General features: G+C 37.6%; 1 protein-coding gene across 10 annotated transcripts; it reads left to right on the top strand.

The window, feature by feature from the left end:
• Positions 1 to 56: 56 nt before the first annotated feature.
• Positions 57 to 20,331, top strand: TBCCD1 (TBCC domain containing 1). Of its 10 annotated transcripts, none has more exons than XM_057545441.1 (10): positions 76 to 143; positions 821 to 930; positions 1,912 to 2,018; positions 2,423 to 2,801; positions 6,990 to 7,145; positions 10,137 to 10,503; positions 12,308 to 12,494; positions 12,637 to 13,134; positions 17,667 to 17,817; positions 20,194 to 20,331. In XM_057545441.1, the coding sequence occupies exons 4-9, from the start codon at positions 2,466 to 2,468 to the stop codon at positions 17,794 to 17,796; spliced, it is 1,674 nt and encodes a 557-aa protein (XP_057401424.1). In that variant the 5' UTR covers positions 76 to 143; positions 821 to 930; positions 1,912 to 2,018; positions 2,423 to 2,465; the 3' UTR covers positions 17,797 to 17,817; positions 20,194 to 20,331. The 10 variants fall into 10 exon arrangements, with proteins under 10 accessions (XP_057401431.1, XP_057401425.1, XP_007195320.2 ...); XM_057545443.1 differs by lacking the exon at positions 76 to 143 and adding an exon at positions 161 to 377; XM_057545448.1 differs by lacking the exon at positions 821 to 930 and having other exon boundaries at positions 57 to 143; positions 2,708 to 2,801.
• The last annotated feature ends 810 nt before the right edge of the window (positions 20,332 to 21,141 follow it).

Raw genomic sequence — 21,141 nt, 5'->3', positions numbered from 1 at the left:
GCTCTAGCAACGTTGTCCTCCAGCTCTCGGTGGTACGAGGCCTTGCGCTTGCGCAGTGGGTGAGCGGCGGGCGCGGGCCGGTCTGGCGGGCGAGGCGCGGCTGCGCGCTGGGAGGTGCGGCCGGGTGGCCCGTATCTTCGCAGGTAACCGCGCGCGGGCCGGCGCCGGGGAAGGAGGGAGGAGTCCGTCACGCTTCGGGCTCGGGCTGGGGAGGCCGCCTTCGCGCTCGCCAGGTCTTGGGTCCTCTACGGACTCTATCAGCTGGGGCTTCTCGGTTCCCGAAGTGCGATCGGGGCGCGCTCGGGCGGCCCACCCAGAGTCCCATCCTGGACCGCGTCCTACCCCCAGAGAGCGGACGAGGTGGCGGCGAAGCCTCGGTAGGACCGCCTTGGGCCTCACGCCGGTCCCCCTGCCTGAATAAGCCGGATCCCAGCGCATCCCAGGGGAGCTTTTGAAGAGGGAAGGAGCCCCAGTTTATGTTTACGAATTTAGCCCTCTCTAGTTTCGTGGTTAGAATAGAGGGTTCATCCCCAGGTTCTGGCTTTTGATTGCTAACTTCAGGGACAGGGGTCAGTATCTCACAGAGCAGCCTATTTTCACTTTGGAGCGGACTAAGATCTTCCTCATAGAACTTGCATTGTCTGGTGTTACTCAGAGGGACGCTAAGCCATTCCCAATTTGGAAAACAGCTGCCATCTACCCTCTCACACCCTTCTTTTGGGTTTATGCTTCCATGATCCTACACCTGGTCCTTAGGTGGCCTTCCATTTAAGGCCAGTCATTCTGGTAATTCTCTTCTGGATTCACTCCTATTTTCCAGATTCTCCCAAAACTGGGTTCCTAAAATACATTTGTAAGTAACACAGTTCTCAAGTCAGACAGACTTGAATTCTAATCCAGGGCTCTGCCAACTCAAGTATGTGACTTTGGGTAAATCCCTTAACTTTTCTAAGCCTCAGTTTTCTCATCTGGAAATGGGGATAATCATATGTATCTCCAGGTGGTTGTCCGGATGAAAGGTGAAGAACATGAAATACTTAGAATACTACCTGGCACATAGTAAGCACTCAATTGATGTCAATTACTTTTTGAACAGAGAATTCCCAAAAGAAGCACAATTTTCTTAAAGTCAAATGCAAAACATAATAGCAATAAAACATTTTGATATAATCAAATTGATGAAACAATTTGATATAATCATTTTGGAAAGCAATGGTAATGTATGTCAGGAGCTTCAGAAATCTCAGTTACTTCATTTCACAAATGCACATCTGAAAATTTTCTCTGGGAATTAATCATAATGCAGAAAATATGCAGAAAGTGGTAATTATAGCATTATTTATAAAAGTGAAAACATTTAAACTTTTTTTAGTGGAAAATTTTAACACACACAAAAGTAGAATAGGTAAGTGAACCCCCATGTATTCATCATCCAGCTTCAACAATGATCAATATTTTGCCTATCTTGTTTTTGTGAAAAATCTTAAACCTACTAAATGTCTGAAAAAAGAACAGTTGAATAAACTGGGGTACATTTATTTAGAGTGCTATTAAGCTTTTAAAATAAGACAAAATTGTATTACAAAATAATACAGAATATATAGTATTATCACAACTATGACAATTCAAAAACTAATATCTAACCTGTGTAGAAAAAAAGACAGGAAGGAAGTACAGTAAAATATTAACTAGTTTCCCTTTGGTGGTGGGACTGTGGATGATTTCCTCCCCTTATATTTTTAGATATTTAACAAATATTTCATAAAAATCATGTATTGTTGTTATAACAAACAATGAACAAAGAAAATCTAAAAATATTGCATCTGAACTAAGGACAGTAGAATATGCCAGAGCAGGTTCACTGTTATAGAGACTAAAGATGCTTTGACTTTCCTTGATCTATTTTTGCAGCCTACATTTACCTGAGCATTCTTGTCTGCCACCCTGTGCTAGTGCTTCATATTGAGCTCATATGGTCAGCTAACACGTCCAGATCTTTAATCGGTCATCCTCTATGTGTAAGTGATTGGACTTTGAAATTTTATTCCCTTATTTTGACTAGTGTGTCCCCTCAGGATAGAGCAAGATTTCTGATGGTGATAGGATGGCTCTTTCCCATTTCTTCTTTTCTTTGTCCTGAGCAGGCATCTATCTCATACCTCATGCATTTACACTCTTCCTAGAACAACCACTTCGAACAACTCAAGTGAGATAGTTTTGTTTTATCACAATATTTTTCTTGCTCAAATAGATTATAATGAGATCTGACCAAAAATTTATTCTGCTTTTGTTTGATGAACTAGATCCACTTTTTAAATTGACATAGTACATTTAAAAACAGTTAAGGGAGGGGTCACCTTACAAGAAAATGTGTAAATGAGTTTTATTTCAAATCAGTTTATGAAGAAACTTTGTTTCCTAGGTATGCAAAGAAGCCTTTTCACACAGATGTCCTTAGAGATAATATGGATCAGTCCGGAGTTCTCCTCTGGGTGAAAGCAGAACCCTTTATAGTGGGCGCCTTGCAGGTCCCCCCTCCATCCAAGTTCAGTCTTCACTATCTCAGGAAGATATCCACCTATGTGCGAACCCGGGCCACAGAGGGAGGTTACCCACGCCTGTCCTGGTCTACATGGAGGCACATTGCGTGTGGAAAGCTGCAGTTGGCTAAGGATCTGGCATGGCTTTACTTTGAAATATTTGATAGTCTTGCAGTGAAGACACCGAAGGAGCGCCTGGAATGGTCTGAGATTCTGTCCAACTGCATGTCTGAGGATGAAGTCGAAAAGCAAAGAAATCAGGTATGGATTTATGTGTACATGTATGTGTGTTTAATTACTTTGGGAAATAAACTATTTAAAATTTTTGTACTAGCTGTACAGTGTGCAGTAAGGTTTTAATGACCATGTGATGCCAAAGCACCATTTAAGTTTTAGCAGTTCCAGTTTGGCAATATTTAGTGAATTAGTCCTTACTTAGCAATCCTTATTCACTTATTTTTAAAGCAGTAATGTTATAGAAGCCCTGTAATTGGAAGAGGGAAATATTTTCATTGACATTAAAACTGTTGAGGTACATGAGTGTTTATGAACTGCTGACATGTTACAGTCCGAGCACCTGACTCTTTTTAAGTGAGCATCTGCTATATGCTGAGATTCAAAGATGATTCGAACAGCAGCTCTGACCTCATGGAGCTCATAGACTAGTAGGGGAAGCTGGTGTGTAAAAAAGTGCTATTTAATAGACATTAATTAATTAATAGACATTTCTCCAAAGAAGACATACAGGCACATGAAAAGATGCTCAACATCGCTAATTATTAGAGAAGTGCAAATCAAAACCACACTGAACTCTACTCAGTACTCTGTAATGACCTATATGGGAAAAGAATCTAAAAAAGAGTGGATATATGTATATGTATAACTGATTCACTGTGTTGTACAGCAGAAACTAACACAACAGTGTAAATCAACTATGCTCCAGTAAAAAAGAAACCCACATTGAGGTATTACCTCACACTGTTCAGAATGGCTATCATCAAAAAGTCTACAAATAATAAATGCTGGAGAGGGTGTAGAGAAGAGGTTACCCTCCTACACTGCTGGCGGGAATGTAAATTGATGCAGCCACTATGGAAAACAGTATGGAGGTTCCTTAAAAAACTAAAAATAAAGCTACCATATGATCCTGCAATCCTACTCCTGGGCATATATCCAAAGAAAACTCTAATTTGAAAAGATGCATGCACCCCAATGTTCACAGCAGCGTGTTTACAATAGCCAAGACATGGAAGCAACCTAAGTGTCCATTAACAGATGAATGGATAAAGAAGATGTGATATATTTTGATATATATATATGTGATATATGTATGTATATATATATATAATGGAATATTACTCAGCCATAAAAAAGAATGAAATAATGCCATTTGCAGCAACATGGATGGACCTAAAGATTATCATACTAAGTGAAGTAAGACAGAGAAAGACAAATATTATATGATATCTCTTATATGTGGATCTAAAAAATAGTACAAATGAACTTATTTACAAAACCGAAACAGACTCACAGACATAGAAAACAAACTTGTGGTTACCAAAGGGGAAGAGGGGGAGTGATAATTTAGGAGTATGGGGTTAACAGATGCAAACTACCATATATAAAATAGATAAACAACAAGGATCTGCTGTATAGCACAGGGAACTATATTCAATATCTTGTAATACACTATAATGGAAAAGAATCAAAAAAATAGAATATAGATATATTACATATGTATATATGTATAACCTAATCATTTTGCTGTACACCTGAAGCTAACACAATATTGTAAATCGACTATAGTTTAAAAAGTGCTATTTAATAGTATGGAATGTACAATAAAAGTATGCATAAAGTACAGAAATAGAATAGAGAAGAGAATGATTAATTCTGGTGATAAGGAAAGACTTCACAGAGAAAGTATATTAATCAGGGTAGGCTATTACAGTAACAGGTGATCCCAGCATTTTAGTGGCTTGGTGCAATAACAGTTTATTTCTTATTCATGTAGCAGTCCAACATAGGGCATCTGGTTGGATGAGTCTCTAGGCTACTGTCATCTAAGCAATGACTCAGGGATCTAGCCATCTTCTGTCTTTTGGAGCCACTGTTATACTAGGTTAAAAGCAAACAAAAATGAAATTTCAGTGGCTTACAGTAACTAAGGTTTATTTCTTGCTTATTTTACATTTAGGCTGCACCTTAGCTATGGCTCTTTTCCAGGCTGTGGCTCTATGTGTCTGCCCATTTGGAGACTCAGGCTGAAGAAACAGCTTCTGTGTAGGTCATGTCTATTCTTGGGATAGAAGGGAAGAGCAACAGAACAGGAGAAAAGTCTTGATGCCTCTTAAAACTTTTGCTCAGATGGGACATAAACTACAACTACTTTTGTTCCATTGGCCAAAAGCTTTGTCACATGTCCATGCCTGAAATTAATAAGATGGGAGGTAAACTACCTCACAGGAGGCAGGGAAATCCCCTGGCCATGGGAAGGGCCGTGTAAGCCTCTTGGAGGATGAGGAAGTGAACAATTGCAAATAAAATACAGTTTGCCACAGCCATTCCCACTAGGGCCTGAGTCCTTCACTTCCATTTCTTTGGGATAGTTTTCGGGAGGCTTAAAAGCGGTATATGTAAACCCACCCACATTCCATTGACTAACCCAGTTATGCCATATGCAACTTCAAAGGAGGCTGGGAAATGCCATCTAATTGTGTGCTCAGGAAGGAAAGGCATTTCGTTAGCATCTAGCCCGTCTCTACCACATGGTGTAATATCTAAACAAGGTTTTGGAGATTGAAAAAAAGTTTGGCAAGCAACCAGGAGGAGAAGGGCATTATAGTTTTCATTAATTAAACATTTATTGAGTGCCTACTATGTGCTAGGTATAGTAGTGGGTGCTGTATATACAGAGATGAATAAAACCTTCAAGAAGCTCCAATTTTTTTGAGTGCTTACTATGTACTAGTTTCTATGCTAGTTACTAGGAATATAAAAATGAAAAAGAGAAAGATCTTACAGTCTCATGGAGAGGCAGGTATATGAAGGAATAATGATAATATAACAAATAATTGTTAAATAGAAGTATGTATAAAATCAGGGAATTACGTTGAGTGAAAAAAGTCAATCCCAAGAGGTGACATACTATATGATCCCATTTATGTAACATTCTTGAAATGACAAAATTATGGAGATAGAGAACAGATCAGTGGTTAGGGGCTAAAGAAGGGGTGAGGTAGGGTGGGAAGTGGAGCCACTAGTATAACAGTGGCTCCAAAAGACAGAAGATGCCTGGATCCCTGAGTCATTGCTTAGATGACAGCAGCCTAGAGACTCGTCCAACCAGATGCCCTGTGTTGGATTGCCACATGAGTAAAAGACTATAAAAGGGCAACACGAAGGAACCTTGCGTGGATGGAAGTGTTCTGTACCCTGACTGTATCCGTGTCAATACCCTGGCTGTGCTGTTGTATGATAGTTTTACAAGATGGGAAACTGGATAAAAAGTACATGGGATCTCTCTGTTGTTGCAGCTGCATGTGAAACTGCAGTTACCTCAAAAAGTTTAATTAAGAAAGTAAAAATTTTTTTAAATATATAGATTCATGAGGTTCCACACTGACAGCTGATTGAATTGGTAGGTTTAGGTGATCCTGAGAGTCCATATTTTTAAGTTCCCTAGGCATACTGATTTTTAGCCATGTTGGGAGTCAGGGTGAATATAGCTGTAGTCCCAGATGTATTACTTCACTTTTTTGCCTCTCTTGTATGTGTATGGGAATGGGTATATGAGGATAATCATGAGCTTCAAATCCTGAGCTTCAAACCACACCCTTCTTCAAACAAGAAATAACTTAACATCTGTCAGACCAGTAGTAGTTTTCTTTTAAGTCAAACACCCTTTTAAGAATTTGATGAGAACCTGAGGCCTACTCCCCCACAAAATGCATATACACCAAAAAATTACGTACAATTTCAGGTGTTGCACTGATACCCTGAACTTTCTTGATAAGTTTGTGATCAGGTTAAACTAACCTCTGTGTCTTGATTAAATTTCCTTCTTCCTTTCTTTCATCTATTTGTTCATTCAGATTACTAAGTTGTTTTTTTTTAACTGTAATTTTAAACTTCTGAAATAATATACTTTAAAAAAGTATGTACTTCATCCTTTCCACTTCATCAGTTTTGGGAGAGAATGACTATGGCCATAGATGCTACATAGCTTTCTGAGAAAGTAAGTGACTCCAGTTTAATTAGTTTTAGAAACTCCTACATCTGGGTATCAGAGACATACATATCCAATGCTAGCAACATTTCCACATTTGTCTTCTTAGGATCAGCACACTGTTGTGAATTTCTTTTACTATGTCTACTTAGTTACTATATCTAATAGTGGTTGATGTTGTTTTAAGACATGTGTTCATCATTTATTTTCTTCTTGGACAGCTTTCAGTGGACACCCTACAGTTTCTGCTCTTCTTATATATACAACAGTTAAACAAGGTCTCCCTGAGGACATCTTTGATTGGAGAAGAGTGGCCTAGTCCCAGACACAGATCTCAGTCTCCTGACCTGACTGAAAAATCCAGTTGTCATAATAAGGTACTATTTAAATTATGATCTCTTTCTCTGAAAGGGACAATTTGTGAGGGAGACAGTTTGCCTTCATTAAAAATTACTTTGAATTACTTATATAAGCCAGAGATTTGTTGGCTTGATTTGTTTTGTTTTTTCTTTCTTTTCCTAATTATAAAACAAAATCAATATGTGCAGTCTTAATCAAGATAGAGAACTGATTTCAGTTCCTTCAACGACACAAAAATCACTTAGATAATTTTCAGGCAAATCATTCACTCTACTCTTACTAGCATTCCCATTTTTGCAAATGTTAATGAATTTGATTTCGCATGATTGTAGGCAACTCAGTTAACTTCTCTAGCTTGGCTTCTTTTCTCTAAATGGAGATGATAATGCCTATTTCTGAATGGCTGTGAGAATTCAGTAATATATAGCACGAGACTTGTTGTATCGTAAGCACCAGTATATGGTGACTTTAGTTTGTGCTATTGCATGACCTCTCCCAGCAACTGATTGGACCAGGGATGGACACTTGACTAGCATAACCCATTCCTAGGTATGTATTTGAAATTGGTCTGATTTGAAATGATGATCTGGCCCAATCAGTACCCCAGGGATTGAAGAAATTACCCAGTTGGTGATAGGTATTTGCTGGTAGCTCATGTGGCATTGGGACCAGAATAGCTACCACATCTGTGAGTGACCTGGAGTTATGAGGGATTAGCAACTCTGAGAAAAAGAAGAGAATGGAACAAACATGCAGAGAGACCTGAGAGAGAACCAGGTTCAAGATGGCTTTCCAGTTCCAGTTCTGATGAGGTCTCCCTGTACTTCAGTTTGGGAGATGACTGTATGTCCCTACAGTAGAATCTCCCTTCACTTGAATTATCTTGTATTCCCCGTTCCAGTGAAAGTTACCACCAGCCACCCATGCTCTCTCTATCACCACCCATACCTAGTTAGTTGTCAAGTCTTACTGATTCTGCCTTCAAAATAACTCTTTAAAATTTTGTCCTTTTTTTGGGAATTCCCTGGCAGTCCAGTGGTTGGGACTCGGTGCTCTCACTGCCGGGGGCCTGGGTTCGATCCCTGGCCAGGGAACTAAGATCCTGCAGGCCTCGAGGTGCAGCCAAAAAAAAATTATCCTTCTTCTTCCGCTATGTAGGCCCTAATGTCATTTTTCTTTTTTTTTTTTGCTTTGATTTCTATAATTAGATCCTACTTGGTCACCCTGCTTTTAATCTATAGCCCACCTACTACACTGGACTTTCTAAAATACAGATCCGTTGTATCCATCTCCTGTCAGAACTCCATCAGTGAATTCTCATTGTCACTGTTGTTTTCATCTTGTACTGTTTGGAGCCTTCTTAGGCCTGCTTACCGTGGGGGAGGGAGATGCAGCAAGAGGGAGGAAGAGCAGGTGAGGCTGTGGACAGCTCTTCTTTGAAATGCTCTTTGGCGTCCAGATGAGAGTTTAGTAAAGAGAAAAATGGTATAGCTATTTACGAAATAGTTTATTTTGTCTCTGGCACACAAAATAAAGTCCAGATATCTTAGTATTTCATACAGAGCCTTTCGTGAATGGTCCCTGCCTACCATTTTACCTCTACCTGCCACTTGCCAGCATGCTCCCTACACCCACCTACACCCCACCCAGAACTTCCATTTCTCTGAACACAGCAGGTGATTTTACTCCTATGGGCCTTTGGTTGCCAGTTCCCTAGGCCTAGAATGCTTTTTTCCCTGATCTGTTTGCATAACTACCGGTGTCAATCAAGAATCTATTCAAACAGCGCTCCACTAAGATTTGTTTTCCCCAAATGGAGTTCTTTGTTCTTCTCATGCTCATAGAACATCTTACAGATCTCTGCTATAGGTTTCATCCCATTGTGTTATAGTTATTTGTTTATATTGTCATTTCACTACATAGTTGCTGAATTCCTTGAGGACAGGAACTATGTCTTATTTAGTTTGCATAATTCATCACTTAACACTGCTCATATCACATATCTGTCAAATGAATAAGCCAAGTTATTGGTACGTCTGCCAACTCAAAGCTTATTCCCAAGGTTATAACTTCTCTTTTTTTAAAAATTTATTTATTTTATTTATATTTATTTTTGGCTGCGTTGGGTCTTGTCACTGCGTGCGGGCTTTCTCTAGTTGCGGCGAGCAGGGGCTACTCTTAGTTGCAGTGCGCGGTCTTCTCATTGTGGTGGCTTCTCTTGTTGCGGAGCACAGGCTCTAGGCACGTGGACTTCAGTAGTTGCAGCACGCAGGCTCAGTAGTTGTGGCTCACGGGCTCTAGAGCGCAGGCTCAGTAGTTGTGGTGCACGGGCTTAGTTGCTTCACGGCATGTGGGATCTTCCCGGACCAGGGCTCGAACCCGTGTCCCCTGCATTGGCAGGCGGATTCTTAACCACTGTGCCACCAGGGAAGCCCCCAAGGTTATAACTTCTCTTAAATCTGGTTACTGTAAGATCAGTTGCCTTGTTTCATTAGATTTTGAAATTCCTTCTGTAATTTGAGAAGGTAAATTAAAAAGAAACCTAATGCTTCATGAAATGAATGTCTGAGGCGGTTATTTTTATGTTTGATCTGAAACTTTTAGACTATTTAATACTAGCAGTGTGACCTTGGGCAAGTTTCTTAACCTTTTTGTATCTCCATTTCTTCATCTGTAGAATGGGCATGGTGATAGCATCTATCCTAAGACTGTTGCTAGTTTTAAATATGTTAAATTTTGTATAACAGTGCTTGGCACACACTGAGGGTTAGCTACTAGTATTACTTTTGAATTATCTAAGGTAGAGAGATAATCTGTTTATACCTATTACGTGCACAGAAAATCTTTACAAGGTTTATATAGCCACTTTAAATGCGTTTGGGAGGATGAGGCAAAGTATAAATACAAAATAATTAAAATTTAAAAGTCTCAGGTCTTACTGTTCTGTTGAAACAATGAGTTTCAATCTCATTGTTCTGTTAAAAGTGCTTTCTTTTGATATTTTTTAGAACTGGAATGATTACAGTCACCAAGCTTTTGTCTGTGATCATCTGTCAGATCTCCTTGAACTGCTTGTAGATCCAGAACAACTCACTGCATCATTCCATTCGACCCATAGTAGTCTAGTCTCTCGAGAAGCTGTTGTAGCACTCAGCTTTCTTATTGAAGGTACAGTGAGTGGAGCCAGGAAGATATATCCACTTTATGAACTTGCACTGTGGCAACCACTGCATGCAGAAAGTGGCTTCTCAAAGACCTCTAAGGCCTTTTCTTTCTGCAAGCTGGAAGCCTGGTTGAGAGCCTGTTTAACTGGGAATCCATTTGGTACATCTGCTTGCCTCAAGTCTGGGAAGAAATTGGCTTGGGCTCACCAAGGTATTTATTAATATTTTAATCTATATTAAATTGAATGACAAGTTAAGGAACCTAGTGTTTTCTGGTGTATTAATGATCACATGTCTTTTGTGGAAGACCTAAAAAATATTGCTACTATAAAACAGAAAAAAGGAACATCTCTTTTGTATATGACTTTTTCTCAAGGCTGCCACAGTCTGAGAGAGTTGATTTATTAGTCCAGGTTATTTTGGTTGCAGTTAGTAGAAACTCCAACTTCGGTCGGTCCTTTTCTTTGCTCTGCTCTTCTCTTTTCTGACTCTTTTTCCCCTCTCACTCTCATATGCTCATTTGCTTGAAGCTTTCCTATTTTCTATGCACCTTACCAGAAACTGGCCATTCCATAGTTACAACCTCATAGAGTTGGTGTAAAGATGAGGTTCTTTTTTAGCTACACAGACACAAGCAGACTAGCTATTTCTAAATTGGAAATTTAAATTCATAGTAGAGAGAACTACGCTTTGGTTGCAAATGTATCTATTCCTGATAGTCCAGTGATGGCTAAAGGGATAGGTTCAGGTACTGTATGACTTCTTCGGGCCCAGGTATAAGTTTTAAGAGAAGAGGGGCCCAGATAGAAGTTTAAAGAGAAGTAGGTACCTGTACTAAGGCCAAGCAAAATTAATGGGAAAAAACTAGAATATACTTCCACAAGCTCTGAGTTTCAAAGGTAAAGAAAAAATAGTTTCCGTGCAAATGTAAAAAAAAAAAAAAATCAGTTTCGTATCAAATGTGTATAATTCTGAAAACCAGAAAATGGTTGAGCAACATCTACAGTGATCTAAGTATTTTATATGCAACCAAGCTATTGCTCTAGCGTGAGCTCAGATTCTCAGATATGTAAGGCTCCTACAAATATACAGGAGATACTACATAATTCTTGATGTTGGTAAAAGAATATAAGTAAGTTTTTAAATGTTGTTAAGGTAGGCACTGGAGGAAAAAGGACATCTGACCTTTTAGGATTATACAAAAACATGTTAGATAGTAGGATTACAAATAATTTTTATCTTGTTTTACTACTAGTATTTAAAATTTTTCTACAGTAGCCATACATTACTTTTCTAATAAAAGGAAAAAATAAGAATTGTTTTAAAAGAAGAATAGCATACTATGTGACCTCTCCACATTTGGCCAGTTTTCTTTACAAGGGTATCCTGATGGTTTTCTGGGAAGTACAGTCTGAGAAGGCAATGATGTAATGGTGGGACTGTGTTAGGAGGTCAGCCTGCACAGATTTCTTGAGGGTGAGTTTGTGTTTAAGGCACCACGTTTGACAGGAAGATGTGCTCTCAGTTAGTAATGATCCTGGGAGTAAAGACGTGAACCCAAACACAATTCATGGAATGATGTGGTAAGTAACTTAGGAGGGGTTCAGAATTAGTATTATGGCAATTTAAAGAGATTATTTAAGAGTTGGGATGATAAATTAAGGCTGGTTGGAGAAGATACTATTTGAGTTGGGCCAGCTCTGCCACTTACTAGCCATGTGGCCTTAGGCACATTACTTAAGTTAAAGGGTAGACATGAAAAAATCTTAGATCTATAGGCAATGTTGAATGGATTGTAGGTTTAACCTTTTTTTTAAAACAAAAAATTTGAAATATTGCAAATATACAGAAAAGCACAGAGAATAATATAGCATACCCAACACCCAAATCTAACATTTTTTTAAACCTCACATGGGTCTAATTTTAGGCATGTATACATGTAGACGTGTGTAACCTCGTATGGTTGATTGTTTTTCTTTGAAACAATCTCATTTGTTTATATTTTTCTTAAATAGTTGAAGGGACGACCAAAAGAGCTAAGATTGCTTGTAATACTCACGTGGCCCCTAGGATGCACCGCCTGGTGGTGATGAGCCAGGTTTACAAGCAGACATTGGCCAAGAGCTCAGATACTCTGGTGGGGGCACATGTAAAGATTCATCGTTGCAACGAGACTTTTGTATATCTGCTGTCTCCCTTACGGTAAGCAGTCTTCATAGTGTTTTGATGTTGTGACGTTTTCTTTGGACTAGGATTTGTCCTTTTATTTGCCATCAGAGAATAATATTGTAGTCAGATATTTTTTATCGTATTCTTATTCAGAGGAATTTACCTCATTTTTCAGATCTGTGACAATTGAGAAGTGCAGGAATAGCACCTTCATCCTGGGCCCTGTACAGACTGCTCTTCATCTCCACAGCTGTGACAATGTTAAAGTCATTGCTGTTTGCCATCGTCTGTCCATCTCTTCTACAACAGGTTGCATCTTCCACATTCTGACGCCTACACGCCCACTTATTCTCTCTGGGAACCAGAGAGTAACTTTTGCCCCCTTTCATACCCATTACCCAATGCTGGAGGACCACATGGCCAGGACTGGCCTTGCTACAGTGCCTAACTATTGGGATAATCCCATGATTGTGTGCAGAGAGAACAGCAGCACAAGTGTCTTCCGACTCTTAGCACCATGTGAATTCTATGTGTTTATTATTCCCTTTGAAATGGAAGGGGACACAACAGAGATACCTGGGGGTCTTCCATCTGCATATCAGAAAGCACTGGGCCAAAGAGAGAAAAAGATACAGACCTGGCAGAAAACTGTGAAGGAGGCTCGTTTGACAAAGTGAGTGTTTTCTAAAAGTAGTAATTTGTCTTATGTAAAAACTCCATGGGAAAGCAAATTAATCTGCACATGTTTATAATTGTGCTAAAGAAATCAAAAAGACATAGTGTATCTTTCACTAAGGTCAGTATTCCAGGCACAGTTTGGTTAGGGGATGGGAGCAAGTGGATACTCAAGTATTAGACTCCTTTCTTTTAAGTAGCTTAAGTTTAACTGGCAGATATAAGACTTAAATGAATGAAAGATCATATATAAGGTCAATCATAAATGGATTGGTTTTAGTTTTTAATTTACTTCTCTGCACTATACTAGTGGTTCTCAAACTGCATTGTGCATCAGGATCATGCAAAGAGCTTGTTGAAAATACAGGTTTCCTGGCTCCACCACTCCACAGGCAGACTTGCAAGGGTGGACTCCTGGTCCATGCTGGTCCATGGACTAATGCCAGTTTTTGTCAGAGTTTTCCTAATCCATGGTAAAATGTGAAAAATAAATACAGTTTTAAAATAATGCTAAATTTAGTCAATTTAGAATACTGTCTTTTATTCTGAAATTACTTTTTACTTTGGGGGTACTAAAATATTTTATTTTTAATAACATGCTTGTGATAGTAGATGGTTATAGTTTATTATTCCACCACAAAATTTTATTTCAAGGGTTTTGATCTCTGAACTCTGGAAGCCAGGGACACGCTATATATAAACCATATGTAAAGATCCAGAAAACATCAGTGTGAGTGGTCAGAGATTTATGGAGAAAATAGAATTTGTGTTGGACCTTGAAAAATGAGCAGAGTTTGGAGAAGAAGTGAGGGTTGGGCGGAATACTTTTAACAGCACTAGAGGAGCAGATGTGGAAGCAGAAGCAGACTTCAGGTATCCTGGAAATCAGTTGCTGAAACAAGATTCTGGATATGGATAATGATATTTAAACTTGGATGGGTAGATTGAGCCAGATTATGTAGAATCTTGAATATCAGGCAATAAAGGTTAGATTTAAGTGGAATTAAGTAATAGGAGCCATAAAAGGGTTTTGAACAATGGAATGAAAGCTATTTCATTTATTCGGGAACACTTATAGAATGCCTACAATATGCAAACCACTTTATTAGATGCTATGGCAGATTAAAAAATGTGATTGGCACATATGAAGATCCTCTGCTTGGATCTGAAAGAGGGAAGTCAGGGTGATATTACAATATTCTAGACTAAGAAACTGGACTAGAGTGGAGATGATGGGGGTGGAGACCAGAAATACTTTGACAGGAGGCTGGACTTGGTGCAAGATTTTGTAAAAAAGACAAGAAAATTAAAGATGACTCCAAAAATTGGAGCCCAGTTTAGAAACATTTGATCAGTTTTCTTCTGGACAGAATAGCATGTACAACTTAAAAGTAGTGGATGTTCAGAATAAGTAATTATTGTCTATACAAGTATTTTGGTATTTAATTAAATTCTATTTGTTAGAGATATTAGGAGAGGAAACATAGTACTGAAAGATGGAGGGGTGCTTCTTCTACAGCATTGTCCATTTGGGAGCTGGAGCTAGTTTGAGAAAAGGGTATCAAGTTCTTTTGGAGGATATTTACATGAAATGTCCTATATTCTGATAATGTCTTGGTCCTTGAGACTTAGAAAAACTATTACTTTAATAATTGGATTCCATTTGCTTGGTATCAGTCTTTTTGTTTGTTGTTGTTTCTTCTGGTTGTCATTATCTTGGAAGATTAGCCATCCTAAAAATGTTTCTATTTCTGATGATCCAGAACTGTGATTTGATGTGTTAAGTAAAAATGCTTATTTTAATTAGATGTCTTGGTTTTATTAGATGTTAAAATTAGTGTTGTTCTTTGGATAGCTGTGTCTATATTGTAGTGGAAAGTACTCTGACTCAGGAATTAGTACAGATCGTGCCACTTATTGTGTGACATTGAATGTGTCATCTGACCTGTCTGGCTCTTAGCTATATCATATATAAAGTATATTTTCTACCTGATGAGATTGATATAAAAGTTTAATAAGATAACTTATAGTAACGATGTGTGTGTAAGACACTGTAGTGGTGTGTGCTGTACCGTGTATAGTAATGTGAGTGTAAGGCGCCCTGCTTAGTGATGAGTTTGTGAGACACATCTTCTGGGTGAGATTGTTTACCCACAATATCTGAGACCTGCCCTGTTAGAATTAGCTTCATTGTAAGAGAAATTGTTGAAAAAAGACTTGATCCAGCCATGGTATTTTCTGGATGCATTCTTGTGGCATATGGATTAAGGAAGCAGGTATATAATATATAATTACATAGTTGCATTTAGATTCTTTAAAACAGTTGCTACCTGCCAAAAATATAAACATCAATAACAGTCACAACTCATGCTTTACCTGGGAATCCACTGTAGTAATACTGCTGTTATCTGTTACAAACATTCCACCTGGTTTGTATCTCATGGATTGAGCCACCAGGATACTAATACTACAGATCAGTCATTCTCAATGTAGCAGAATAGTGCTGATGACCATAATAATAGGTAATATGTATTGAGCACTTACTGTGTGCCAAGTACTGTTCTAAGCACCTTCTATGTATTAACTCATTTATTCTTCCTAATAGTTCCCTATCACAGATGAGGAAACTGAGGAACCGAGAGATTTAAGTAATTTATCCAAGGTCACACAGGAGCCAGGATTCACACCTAGTCAGCCTGGTTCCAGAACCTGGGTTCTTAGTGTCTTTACTGTTTTCTGTGAACTATTGTCATATATAATATAATCATTATACCGATGTGATATAAAATTGGATCATTGGAAGAACGTTCTTTTAAAGCAATTCTGTTGTTTGGATGCTGCTAGTATTTAGATGGCTAAATTTTGTTACACATATGAAAAGCTTATACACAAGTGTGGAATCTGGAATGTGGTAAGCATTTAATAAATATTGACTCTGAATCATAGCATATTCAAGTGATGAGATCCATGATAACACTAGAAACCAGCAAAAGCATGCAAGTTAACTTTGGGAACATGGGAAGACAGAAGAATTATTGAATAATTTGAAAAGAAACTGCCAACACGATCCTTTTAAAGTGATTAGATGATGTCATTTCCCTGCTCTGTCCCCTCTAATGGGTCCCCATCATACTTGGAATAAAATATAAAACGTTCACAGTACCTACCAGACCCTCTCTGCCTCATTTTCTGCCATTCTTTTCCTCATTCACTTCCCTCCCACCATACTACAGTGTTACTTAGTCATTGCCGTCCAGCCAAACACCACCAGGAACGTATCTGTAGAATAAAGTTGGATTTTATTACTCATTACAAGGAGGGAGAGAACTAGTTTCATCTCCATAAAAGCGTGTTTAAAAGAACTGATAATTGGATTTTGGCTGTGTTAGGTGATTTGGGGGAGGGGTGTAGGAAGCAAGGTTTTGTTGTGGGTTGGATGCACTCTGGAAGTGAGGGTAATTCTATGATTTGGTATTGTAATAATTTTTATATTACAGAGGAGAGGAATAAAGGGGCTAAAACTATAATTGTAAAGAAACAGCGGTCACTCATTAGCCAGGAAAGGGTGATACTCGGTCATTTTTGTGGTTTGGACCACAAAATGGTTTTGTTTTTTGTCTGGACCTGACATATGATTATGGAATGAGTTTATTTTTGCCTTGATCTAGCATTGTCCCATAGTGGCCTTGTCTCCTGTTGGTGTGCTATGGGATTATTTACGTTCCACAGAAGAGCAGCAGGCCAGATCCCAGCTCCACCTAGGCCTAGCTGATGGTGCCAAGCTAGCCCCTGGCTGTCAGGAGCTTTTCTTCTCTTGCTTATCCTGAACATGTTAAATATTCTCTCACTTTAGAGCCTTTGCACTTTTTGTTTCCTCTGCCTGGAATGTTCTCCAGATATTTATTTTGCTTAATCCATCACTTCATTCAGATCTCTGCTTACGTGTCATCTTAGGCTTCTGTCCATCCTTTTTCTACATTAGCATTCCAAATACTCTTGATTTCCCTACTCTGCTCTATTTTTCTCCAAGGCACTTATAACTACTTAAGTTCATATACATATTTATTTTATTTATTACCTATCTCCCCTACTAGAATATTCAGTCCACAAGGAGCACAGACTACATAGGTCACAATGTGAATGGCGCCCTCTAGAATCATGCAGTGCGAACCTGCCCGGGCAGAGGCCATTTCTCTTCTCTTTACACATTTATCCTCATCAGTCAGGACACTACCCAGCATCACTTGGTCCTCAGTAAATATCTGTTGAGTGAATAACCACAGTAGAACAAAATATATAATTACTGATAAGTTTTTACAAAGAGGGAATTGTATCTGACCAATCTTTTTTTTTTTTGGTGGTGGTGGTGGTGGTGATGATTCAGTGTATAGAACTGAACAGAGCAGTTATTCAGAGAGAACAAATGGATAACTAGAAATAATTTAACATTTATCCCATTAAAGTATTTTATAATCACTTGGAGTAAAAATAATATGAATTAGTATTGCTACATTCTTTTTGCAATTTTAGGGATCAAAGGAAGCAGTTCCAGGTACTTGTGGAAAACAAGTTTTATGAGTGGTTGATTAATACAGGACATCGTCAGCAGCTGGACAGTCTTGTGCCCCCTGCAGCAGGCTCCAAACAAGCAGCAGGATAAGACTTCCTCATCAGAACACTGGTAGGCATTTATAATGGAGAGCACTTAAAACAAATTATTTGGGGGAGATCTTACAAGCATACCAAAAAAACACACAGAATATTATGTTACCAACTATTGCTGATTTTTTCCACCGCTCCCACCAGCATATACAGATTTTAACATACCCATATATACTACATTTTATAGTGAGAAGGCCAAGCAAAATATTCAGGTGGAGCCTATAGAGTTATGGGCAAATATAATAGCCAAATTTGTCTTTTTTGTCTCTTGCCTGGCACAAGTTGTACCATCCACAGCTGTTCTATACTTCCCCATATATGGTTTTTAGTCTTACCCTTTCTGACACATTTTTCCTCTTTCCCATAATCCCACACATAAATCAATTAATAAATTAGCTAATCTTTGTTAATTGTACATATGGGCATTAATAAATTACCAGAATTAATCCAAATGAAGATTTGAATACTAAACTCTAGGAGACCTACAGATTCAATAGAAGAGAACATGGATACAGGCAAATTTATTGGAAGTTATTTAATCCAAATACATAGTATTCCTTTTTTTTAATAGAAATTAGCTTATTTTGCTATTTTAAAGTATCTTTAGAGACTAACAATAGAAAAACACAAAGGACATAAATAGGTAGTTCACAGAACGATACTTACAAACACAAAGGTGCTCACTTTCACTTAAAATTAAAGAAATGTAAGATACTATTTTTCATCTATCACACTGGCAAGGATCAAAAACATAGTATACAACACTGATAAGACATTTCACTTACCGCTGGGGAAAGTGTAAATTTGTGCAACCTTTTTGGAGGATAGTTTGACAAAATCAGAATTAAAAATGCACACATTCTTTGACTTTGCAATTTCACTTCTTAGATTTACAGATACATTCATGAATGTAAAGATCTGTTTAAAAGAGATGTTCAGAAACTAACACAACATTGTAAAACAACTGTACTCCAATAAAAAATAAATAAGTACATACATACATACATATAAAAGAGATGTTCATTGCAGCGTTGTTTGAAATAGCTGTGGGCTGGAAACCAGCCAAATGCTCCCCATTAGAGGGCAGGTGCCTAATAATGAACTGATTCATCCATGCCACGGAATGCGTCTTTGAAATGAACGAAGCACACCTGCATGTGCTGATACTGAATGACCTCTAGGGGGTGACGGTGAAAGCTGGCAGGGGGCGTAAAATGTTGCCTCGTGTGTTTGAAAAAAGGAAAGGGATAAATCACACATATTTTTATGCTAGTTATATGCCTTAAAAATTTCTGAAAGGATATAAAGAAATTGTTAGCAGTGTTTGTCTTTGAGGAATGAGACTGGGTGTCTAGGGTAGGAGAAAACTTACTCTTAATTTTTATTGAGATATTCACATACCATAAACTTCACTTTTTTAAAGTGAAGAATTCAGCAGCTTTGATTATATTCACAAGTTTGTACAATCATCACCATTTAACAAATCCAGAACATTTTCATCACCCTAAAAATAAAGCCCGTATACATTGACCGTCACTCCCAATTCCTCCAACTCCCCATATCTCCTCTGCCGCCTGGTCCCTGGCAACCTCTAACCTACTGTTTGTCGCTTGAGTTGTCAGTTCTGGACATCTCATATAAATGGAATCATACAACATGTGGCCTTTGTGTCTGCCTTCTTTCACTTAGCATAATGTTTTCAAGGTTCATCTATGTTGTAGCATGTGTCAGTACGTCATTCCTTTTTATGGTTGGATACTATTCCATTGTACGGATATACCGCACTTTATTTGTTCATCAGTTGATGGACATTTGAGTTGCTTCCACTTGTTAGCTATTGTGAATAATGCTGCTATATGTACTTTCGTGTACAAATTTTTGTGTAGAGATGTTTTTATTTCTCTTCAGTATACTATGCGGAGGATTAGAATTGCAAGATCATATGTTTAACTTTTTGAGGAACTGCTGAACTGTTTTCCAAAGCTGCATAAACTTATTCTTTATTGTTTATACATTGTTTACATTTTCAAAGTGTGTATTACTTTTTATAAAAAAATTTTACAATACTTAGTTAATAAATACTGAGATTAAGAATAGGAAATCTGATGAAGATTATACAAAGGAAATGGGAACTATAAGAGGATAAAATCTTACTTTAGACTAACCCCACAGCCTGCTACTTTATGTCTATGTATGAATTTCGTTTCTTCTATTATGAACTAATGTGACCCTCAGAAAAAAGGAATGTAATTAACTTTTAACTTCACATATTTTATCACTCTAAATTATCATCTGACCGATTTATGTGATTTTATGAAAAGGATTTTTTCCTGTTTTTACACGAAGGTGATAGAAAGTTAGTTTTTTTGTTTTGTTTTGTTTTTTTCATATTCAGGGCCCTGGAAACATGAAGACGAATGCAAGATGGTGCACATGTTGAAACTAAACTGGGAAGGTGCTCTTGCTGCTTAAGAGACTTTGGGGATTTTTCTTCCTATAGAAGACCTTTCCTTAAGTTTCCTTCCAATGTCATTTGCTACTGTTTACATTGAATTTTAGCTAAACTTCTATTATATAAACATATAGTTTATAGAACATCAGAAGGCTCATTTTGTGATGCTAAAATGAAAAAGTTGATGAAGGCATTGTATATATGTTAATATTAAAGTGATTGAGCATAGGTTTTATAGTTCTTTGTAACTATTTAAAAGGAAATTACTACTCCTTTTAGAAAAGAATTGGAATGAAAGTATGATTTTTGGAGTATAAATAGAGCAGGAAAGATTTTATACAAAGATATTTTAGTCCTCAAAGTATGCAACAATGAAATTGTATAAAATCTTTATTTTTCATTTCACTTTCTGCTTCAAATTTTCAATAAACAAACTCTAAAAAGTAATCTTCTCCTTTCAATAAAAAGATAAAGCTTTACTTTTAATTTTAGAAAAGATTTCCAATGTCATTCTGTGATGTTATATCAAAATAAAGTTTACATTTGATGGGAAAGATATGTTCTTTAAGATAAAGAAAACAGTTACCAGTTTAATGAATCTGATTGCTGATAAACATTGTTTCATATGCTCTTTGACCATTTAATTAGTAATTATATCTAAAAGCGCGTGATCTCTTATTTCTAAAATGAAAATTAACCCTCAGAATGTGTTTTAATTATAATTGGAGTTTTTATTTTAAACTTGCTTGATGAAATTCAAGCAAGGAGAGCATTACCAAATAAAGAAACACTGGAATAATAGAAGTGTCTTTTTGGAAACTGCTATTGTTTAATGAAATTAATGGTATTAATTAGATACTTTCTTTAAAGTTTATAAAGTTCAGAAAACTA

The sequence above is a fragment of the Balaenoptera acutorostrata genome, chromosome 4 (genome assembly GCF_949987535.1).
Source record: "Balaenoptera acutorostrata chromosome 4, mBalAcu1.1, whole genome shotgun sequence".
NCBI lineage: Eukaryota > Metazoa > Chordata > Mammalia > Artiodactyla > Balaenopteridae > Balaenoptera > Balaenoptera acutorostrata.
Note: the sequence above shows the minus strand (reverse complement) of the source record. Positions and strands in the feature narration are given on the sequence as shown.